The 9897-nt window shown below is 41.3% G+C and overlaps 1 protein-coding gene across 1 annotated transcript in view; it reads left to right on the top strand.

Annotated features, from left to right (window-relative positions):
* Positions 1-204: 204 nt before the first annotated feature.
* Positions 205-9897, top strand: part of FAM13C (family with sequence similarity 13 member C) — a 382048-nt gene continuing 372355 nt past the window's right edge. The window contains exons 1-2 of the mRNA XM_088450454.1: positions 205-249; positions 1282-1459. Coding sequence (XP_088306580.1) covers positions 220-249; positions 1282-1459 — 208 coding nt within the window. The 5' untranslated portion in view covers positions 205-219. The remainder of the gene's footprint in view (positions 250-1281; positions 1460-9897) is intronic.

Raw genomic sequence — 9897 nt, 5'->3', positions numbered from 1 at the left:
GCAACAAATGTTTGTCAGAAGTTCCCTTACACAACAAAGTAGTATTTATCATTTTTTAATGTGAAACTGCTATAAGTGTTCTATTTTTAAGTAAAGCAAAGCCAAATGTTATTATTTAGTAAGTAAAAATTATTTTTCAAATAGTCAGGTAGATTCTGGAAATGGCATAAACAACACGGATTTAGAAAATTAGTTACGCTCAAGATTCTTATACTCATTATGGGATCAGGTGTATCCATTTCAGGATGTGTAAGTAAATGACTTTTATTTTATATCAGGTGAATACTTTGGTGTTATCACAATGTGTCCTGTTCCTGTTTTGCCACTTGTTCTTCCAGTGTTGGTAACTCAAACAGATTTAATTTAACCCCGTTTATGGCTCCTGGAAATAAGTTGGAAAATCACCAGCACCCTCAATATGGTCACACAGTATGCTGACAGGCCTGGCAGAGTACGATGCTTTTATGTTCTCTAAATAAGCATAGTTATAACATATACGTGGCTACATCTAGAGATTTTATTGCACTAGGTATTGTCAATTAATTTCTCTTAATCTGCTTGCTCATTTTTAGATGGATCTAATTTATTGATTACTAAATGCCTTTAGATATTATATAATCAGACAGAATTATACAATTAGTATCCCATGGTTATGATTTGGAGAAATTAGTTCCAAGAATTAAATGTATTTAGTATCCAAAGCTAGCCTAATATTGTTCAACATGGCATGTAATGGCCAATACATTTCATTTATTCAAAGGGAATAAAATGTAAATAGTCAATATATACCTTGTTTGTACATCTATCCAGTGCACATGTGCTATGATCCTGCTGCAGCTCCAGTCGCAGTTTGGGGGAAGCCGCAGCCTGATTGACAGGCTTTGGGCGTTTGGGGGCGGCGATGGGGTGGAGCATCTAAAACGCAGGCGTGTTGCCAGATTCTAGGAGTGTGCCAGAGTCAGCGACTGCGTTATCAGATGCAGCTTCACTGGCTTCGGCAGCCTTAGGGTTGCACAGATGTCCGTTGGTCCGGAAAATGGCTGCGATGGTTATCCGATGCTGTGTTTTAAGACGCAGGAAGACGATCTGAGAAGTCGGCAGTGGGTGTCTTTTTAAGAGATGCCTCCTGCTGCATTACCATAAATTCTCACATCTGTCTTCAACCGCAGCTCAGATTGCTCCTGAGTCCATCATCAGGTCCAATGTACATAGTGGCATGTGATTAGCTGGGATAAAGAACATTTTACTAGTTGTTAATAAATCTTATGTATTGTTTTCCAGCAATCTATATCTGCGGTTACAGTTAGAAACAGCATCAATAAGATTTCTCCCGAACGAATGAGACAGAAGAAGTCTGAAAATGCAGTATTTGGTGTTTCACTTTCACAAGATAAATTATTAGAGAATGGTAATGTTCCTTTGGTGATTAAAGAGGCCGTGGAGTATCTATCCACTTATGGTATGTCCACTTACGGTATGTCCACTCATGGTATGTCCACTTACGTAATGTCCACGTACGGTATGTCCACTTATGATATATCCACTTATGGTGTCCACTTACGGTATGTCCATTTATGGTATGTCCACTTACGTAATGTCCACGTACAGTACCACTTACAATATATGTCCACTTATGGTATGTCCACTTACGATATGTCCACATATGGTATGTCCACTTATGATATGTCCACTTACGTTATGTCCACTTAGTTATGTCCGCTTACAGTATGTCCACTTGGTATGTTAGAGGACAGCAATGTTAATGTAGCAAGCTATACAGTATATTGAACTTATAGAAAAGACGATGTAATCCTCAACCAAAAAGCAATAGGAAAGGTTATGTGTCAGGTTGCTCTGCAAACACAAATGTCACACATTATTTCACCAGAGATGTTCTCTATAGTAAACAATAAGGGACAGGTGCTCCAAAAGAAGCCCATCCCTGCGATGAGTTAGAGGTGAAAAGAGCTTCTGATGGCATTAGCTTCTGGGGCCAAGCTCTGAAATGATTTGCATTCCTTAGCTTGGGAAATTTGGCAATGAAGCATTTTGCAGTCGAAAATGGGGGAGACAGCAAAAGATAGATCCCATATATTTTCTGTGGCCCCCTGTACATCCTTCCAATGGATCCTTCAAATTTGTGGGTACCCATGAAAATGGGTGTTTTGGGGGGATATCCCACAAGTTTTAATTGAGAAATAGGCCTATAATTATTAATATTGCCATAGATTTATATATATAAAGTAGACAAATGAAATGCAGCTGTTTCTAATGCCAGGTACATGGTAGATGATATCTCGTCCAGATGGCCGGATTGGACGAGATATCGGGCACATCAATATAAACGAGCAATAAGCAGCGCTGATGGTAAATAATATAGAACAATTTATTAAAAACAATAATGCAAAAAATACAAAATAATAAACCCAGTACTGAAGGGTAAACCCCCGGTGGTTCTCTACCCTGGTTATTGGCACTTGTCACTTTGGACATCAGCACTTTACCCTTCATTGGAGCACCTTTTTGGGCTTGGGACTTTGTACAATATTTCCAGTGCTGGTCATTATGAGGCTACAGTACATCCACTTGCGTTGGAACATTGCTGACTATGATACCATCGCTAAATATAGGAATCCTCACCATCTTGATGCAAGCCGGTAATATACCTACAATACTACTGGATTTTTTTTTTGCCATTCTGAATGACTTTTTGCCCGGTGCATATCCATTATTATATGCTGAAGTATCCAGTGCCTACAGGGTATATAAGATGTATGCCTTTTTAGATTGCTTTGTACGTACTTAATGCATGATAATACATGTGATAATTTTACATTCCTCTAGGGTTTAACTATACTCAGTACTGGGTTTTTTATTGTGTATATTTTGCATTATTGTTTTTATTAAATTGTGATATATTATTTATCATCAGCGCTGCTTATTGCTCGTTTATATTGTTCTGTAGGAGGCTGACTACCTCCCTTTTAGCAGCTGCTTGGAAAATTGACACATGACAGCGCCCTTTATACTATATTCTTTATAGTTATTTTCCCCGATATCGGGCACATTTGTCTAGTGTGTACCCTCAATGTCACTGACGATGCGCGCTCCCACGTGTTGTCAGCTACATCGCTCGTAGGACCTGCATGCAGGTCTGTCAAGCGATATCGTTAGGAATGGCCAAGTTGCCGAATGCAGCATGGCCCCCGCAAGTGTGTATGGTCAGTGCACACTATACATCGTCTAGTGTGTACCACCAGCCTTAAGAATAAGTAAAAATCAAGCACCCAAAGCAAAAATAACAACAAAAACAAAAGTGGCTACAATGAAAAGTCTGATTAAAAAAATCAATGCAGTAAATAAACACACAAATAGATAATAACAATAGTGATGTATGGATTGCTGTTCCTTTTATTAGCCTTGATGCAAATCCATTACAATGCTGAAGGAGAAGTTGGTTCTGGCGCTGTCTTGGGGGTTTATGATTATTTAGAAGTTCCCCATATATGATAAAAAGAGAGAAAACGATTCGCCCCAAGATGTGACTAGCTCTTATGCTCTAACACTGGAATGTGACCAGCAGTCGCCTCACCGCTGTCTAAGTACACGTCTCATAATTTTAAGAAGAGTGTATAACTTAGTTTTATTTATTTATTTTTGTCCTAACATCTAATTTACTGTGAGCCATGGAGAGGATTAAAAAGCATTCTGCCGAAAAAGGACGCCTGTCCTCCTCCTTCTAGATCAGACCTGCGACAATTCCTTAAGCCGAGAGTCCCATCACCGCTCAGTGATGACTCCTGCTCTTTGCCTTCACCACTTCATGAACCTGCGGCTGAATCTGAACCTCCTGCTGCTTCCTCCCAGTCCGTCCAAACCCCTGATGGAAATGATCTTTCACAAATACTCCCGACTCTAGCAAACTATGCCTACCCGTCAAGACTTTACCTCTCTAGAGCGTAATCTTCATGCCACTATACGTTCAGAACTAGCGGAAATAAAAGCAGAAATTTCAAACCTGGGCAAGAGGGTCTCTCAATGTGAGGAATTTCGGGACACCTCAATGGATGCTTATAATAGTCTACGTGAAGTGGTGTTCCGCCAGGCATCTTTGATCACTGCCATGTACCAGTGGTTGGAGGACTTGGACAACAGAGGCAGGCGCAACAATGTTAGGATTTGGGGTGTATCGGAAGATATCCCTGCGAATAGTCTGACTGATTATCTCACCAGAATCTTTAACAATACCCTGGGTAGGGATCCAGAATCTTCAATTGCCTTTGGTAGGGCACACAGGGCGCTAAGTGCAGCGGGAGACCAGCCGAGAGACATTATATGTCGCCTACATTATTTTACACAGAAGGAGGAGATTGTACGCAAGGTCCATAATCAAGACTCCATCGATGGGCAAAGGATCCAGATTTTTCAAGATCTGTCTACTCTCCAGAACCGCAGAGCCCTCAGACCTCTTATAGTGGAACTACGTAATCTCAATTTGCGCCATAGATGGGGCTTCCCTTTCAGTCTACAGGTAACGCACCAGGGGATACAGATCATCCTTAAAGATCCTTCGGATTTGTCTTCCTTCTGTGCCGCTTTGGGGATTACTCCTCCCCAGCTCCCAGATTTGCAAGATTGCACAATGGGCCCTTTTCCACCTGCGCTTCAGATGGATGACGACAGATGGCAAGTTGTTGAATACCCAGCAAAGAGTCCCAAGCGTCGTAGAAGACCATCCGATAGTCGGGTGACATGAATTTCTTTTGGTCTGCTTTGCCTTATTAATCCCATGGACCTGGGTTTAGCCGGCCTACATATTAAAGGCACTTTTTTGGATAGTCATCTGTTTTACGGAATTATCACACTGTTTGCCATCTGCCTTCCTTACGGTTACAGATTGTTATATCTCCCCTTTCAACTGCGAACTTACTGCCCGGACTCGTGCTAACCCAGAGGTTTTGTGAGTGTGGCTCACTTTTGTGCCTTGCATTTTTTATATGTTTTCCCCATGTACTTTCGGTCTATATATTTTGACATATTCTCTAAACTCTTTTTTATTTTCCATGTTTTGATGTTCTATTGACGTGTTTTTGGAAGTATTATGTCTTAGGTCTACCTTAGATTTTATAATATTTTAAGACTGTAAATGCTTAGGTAGTTTACTGTGTTTTTCTAGTTTTGGCGGCTGCTGTCACTGACCCCCAGTGTCCCCCCACACCACATATGCTTGTCCTTATGCCAGGTTCTGTACGTCACACCCGTGCGGCTAAGGAGCGGTTTTTCAAAGTTCTCCATTATTGTTACCTATTTGTGTCCTTTTTTTTTTCCTTTTCTTGTTTTATTTATTTACATTTTTTTTCCCCTTCCCATGCCTCTTCCCCCCACCCAAGATTATTATTAGTATATGATGGCGACCAGTTCTAGGAATACAACCCTTAGGGTTGTTTCAATAAAAGAAAAAGGGCTAAATATCCCTGAAAAATGATCTAGGGCACTGCGTGAATTATATGTCCTTAAGGCTGATGTGGCTTTTATCCAGGAGGCACACTTTAAAGCTGGTGCAGCTACTTCTTTGAAAGGATGCAATTTTCCAAATACTTTTTATTGTAATAATAGGGACGGTAAAACCCTAGGAGTAGCAATTTTATTCTCTCGTCGTCTCCCTTTCACAGCCCTGGAGCACTTTTCTATAGTTGATGGTTGGGCATTATTAGTTAAGGGCGCTCTCCATGGTCAGATTTACACTTTTGCATGTCTCTATGCGCCTAATACCAACCAACACTCATCACTTGCTACAGCAAATTAGATTGTTTGAATTAAAATACAAAGCCTCTTTTGCCAGTTGCAGATCAGAAAGCTTTATCCTTGGCCCAATCTGAACTCAATAAACTATTCAATGAAGGGGTGAAAAGAGACTTTCGTTTATGTAAAAATCGTTCTTTTCAATGGGGCAATAAACCAGGTAAATTATTGGCACGGGCCTTGCGGGCTCAGAGAGTAGTATCTTTTATAGAGGCAGTCAAGGATGGGACTGGTAGAGATTGTAGATTGACCACCGAGATTGCATCAGCATTTCAATCTTACTGTTCGAAACTGTATAACCTTTCCTCCTTGGTTGCTGCTTTTCAGGAGACTGTATCTAATTATCTCTGGAAGGTTAGTTTCCCCTCTATCTCCGATGAGGATAGAGACTGGTTAGACAGCCCATTCACGTTGGAGGAATTAGAAGAAGCTCTAAAAAACACCCTTACTGGTAAAAGCCCGGTCCCCGATGGCTATACGATATCATATTATAAAATGTTTAAGACCACTCTTTTACCCAAGATGTTGTTGGCTTTTAACTCTGTATCTGATAAGATAGGTTTTTCATCCCAGTCCCTTGAAGCCCATGTTGCGGTTATCCATAAGGACGGTAAGGACCCAGCCCTGTGCTCCAGCTATAGGCTTATCTCCCTACTGAATACAGATATTAAACTATTTGCCAAACTTATTGCAAACAGACTTAAGAGTCTTCTTCCTGCGTCAGTTCATTCAGACCAGGTTGGATTTTTCCCGGGCCGGGAGGCACGCGACAACACTACCAAGGTAATTGACCTGATGCATCTTGCTGTAACGGAAAAGTCCCCAGCTCTTCTGTTATCCACTGATGCAGAGAAGGCCTTCGACAGAATAAATTGGAATTTCATGAGGGGTTTATTGGCACACATGGGGTTGGGTCCTGCCTCCTTGCATAGGATCCTGGCTTTATATTCCACACCTACGGCACGTATTAAGATAAATGGTGCCCTTTCCGTTCCAGTGCGAATTTTTAATGGCACTAGACAGGGATGCCCCCTATCCCCCATTATTTTTGTTTTATGTATGGAGGCGTTGGCTAGGGCTATCAGATTAAACCCGGACATATCTGGGTTGTTTGTAGATGGGTGTGAATATAAGATGCCTTTATTTGCCGATGACCTTCTGGTCATCCTTACCAACCCCTCTATTTCTGTACCTAACTTAGTTTCTGAGTTCCGGGACTTTGGTGTTTGTAGATGGGCGTGAATATAAGCTGGCTTTATTTGCCAACGACCTTCTGGTCATCCTTACCAACCCCTCTATTTCTGTACCTAACTTAGTTTCTGAATTCCGGGACTTTGGTGCTCTCTCTAATTTCAAAATAAACTACTCTAAATCTATAGCAGTTAACCCTTCACTTCCCCCCACAGTGGCGGAAGGTTTACAGGCCTCTTTTCCCTTCTCCTGGCATCCCTCAAAGCTTAAATACTTGGGGATTTGGCTGAACTGTGACCTGTCCAGGTTGTATTCAGATAACTTTTTACCCCTTTTGACAAAGATCAGAAGTGAACTTCGGGACTGGCATCGGGGTATGTTCTCGTGGTTGGGTAGGGCGAGTATAATCAAAATGAATATACTTCCTAGAATACTTTATCTGCTCCAGACTCTCCCGATTTACATCCCTAAGAGCTGGTTTCTGAACATTCACTGCTTGGTGAGAGACTTTGTGTGGGGTGGAAGACGACCTCGCTTTAGACATGACGTTCTCTTCAGATGTAGACACTTGGGGGGTGGCAGTTGCCCCATTTCTTTACTTACTATGAAGCGGTGGCCCTCAGTAGAGTCCTCGAATGGACCCAACCTGATTCTGACAGACAGAGGGAGAGGCTTGAGAGCCACGAGATCTCAGCATGCCTTGGATTGACAGCGTGGTTACAGGCCCTTCCCTCTATTACCCACCCCACTGTAGGCCCGACTATTACTCTTTGGAAATCATTAAGGAAAAGACCTACAATCTCTCCTATGACCCTACTTTTTCATAATCTGGAACTTCCCCCAGGGGTAATTTTCTCCACATATCGACATTGGGTACAGGTTGGGGTGACGTGTGTCGGTCAGCTGGTGTCCTCGTCTGGGGTGCTTTCTTTTAACCAAATTCAAGAGACTTGGGATCTACCAGCCTCTGAGATTTGGAGATATCTCCCTATACAATATTTTCTGTCTAGTAAATTGATCCGAGAGGCTGCTCGTAGACTACTGACTCCTTTTGAATCGATGTCTCAGTCCCAGTCCCGTCCTCAACATTTTCTCTCTTATGGATATAAATTACTTATTGAAGACACATTTTTCACATTGCCACGCTTCACAGCTGACTGGGAAAAGGATCTGGGTATACAATTAGTCCCTAAAGATTGGGATAAGATTTTTCAGGCCACTATGTTCTGTTCGGTTAGCTCTTCAGTAGTGGAGACTGAGTTTAAAGTTTTGGCCCGCTGGTACAGATGCTCCTCAGTCCTTGCTAAAATGTACCCTGGTGTTTCCGCTACATGTTGGAGATGTGCCTCAGCTGTTGGTTCCCCTCTCCATATATGGTGGGAATGTGCTTCTTTACATCCCTTCTGGAACTCAGTGATCTCTTTATCTAAAGAGATTGTAGGCCAGGACATTAGCTCAGAACCTGATTTCTGGCTCCTCAATAAGATAGAGGGTCCGCTGTCTTTATATAAAAAAATCGATTATGAAACACCTCAACAGTGCTGCCAAGGCGGTAATCCCAGTCCACTGGAGATCACCGAACCCCCCAACTATAGCTGAGTGGTTCTCCAGATTGGATTTCTATATGTCTATGGATGATCTTATGATGTCTGGGGCTACTAGATATAGAGAGTTCAGTGACATATGGGGACCATGGTTTCTGTTTAAAGATTCTCCCTCCTATTCAGGCCATATCAGTAGAACTTGTTGACTCGCCTCATATTTTAATTAATTTTTAGGATATTATCTCGGGTGGTTCTTTTCTCATTCCCTCCCCCCTCCTTTTCCCTTTTTTACCGTATGTTCTGTTCCAGGCCTTGTTGTATATTTTTCACTTGTCTTATATTATTTGTGATTTATTTTATGTTGTATAATAATTTAATTTTGTGTTTTTGTTGAATACTGTGGATGTGTTTCTTCTTCTTAGTTGATTTAAATAAAAACTTTGAATGTAAAAAAAAGAGAGAAAACAATATATAGTGAAAATCCGCAATGCTAGTGAATAAGAAATAAGAATCGCACTCACCCTTTGACTGTGAGTGTATAACGTTGGACCTAATAGTCACCGTTCTCCTATGGTGGTTGCTGATTGCAACGATGGTGTAGTTGGCAATTAAGCTTGATGTCCTCAGATAGTCAAAGGAGGAGAAAACATAGAAAACACTTCCATAGTGCAAATCAATGTGTTTTATGAGCCAAATTTTATCCAGTACAGTATTGCACTGATCTTCTGTAGTATATCATATGAGCTTTGGACATTTATTTCTGAAAACCCCGATGTCCGTCTGTGTTTTTGGCCCAATCTGGGATTATTAAAAAATGGAAAACTCGTAATAATATTTCAAAAATGGATGAAACTTAATATTCTATCAAATATATAATTTTATTAATTCAAAAAAATGTTTAAAATGATGTTTCATATGTTCAAGATGTGTACATATGGTACTACGAAATAAAAATATATAAAAAATTAAGCAACCATTTAGATACATCAAAAAGTGGTAAGAACTTAAGACAATGGTAACAGACAAGTGACACTGGCTCATATCACATCGACATTCAATGCAGGAAGTAGTAGATGCATATCCAGCAGGTCAGAGCAGCATTCTTTAGCATACATGGGATATGGGAGAAGAAGAACCACCAGTGTCCCTGTTAACACTACAACACTGGACACCGTACCTGACCTGGGCTTGCGACATTGCTATTTGGAACCTGGAGGTCTAGCAAAAGTGGTGTGGTCCGATGAGCCATGGTTCCAGTTGTTTCTGGCTGGTGGTAGGGTCCGGTGTGGTGCAGATCACATGAGGCCATGGACCCCAGTTGTCAACAAGGCACACTGCAGGCTAGTGGTGGTTCCCTTAA

This window comes from Taudactylus pleione, unplaced genomic scaffold (assembly GCF_031769625.1).
Source record: "Taudactylus pleione unplaced genomic scaffold, aTauple2 ptg000518l, whole genome shotgun sequence".
NCBI lineage: Eukaryota > Metazoa > Chordata > Amphibia > Anura > Myobatrachidae > Taudactylus > Taudactylus pleione.
This window is presented reverse-complemented; position numbering and strand designations above follow the sequence as displayed.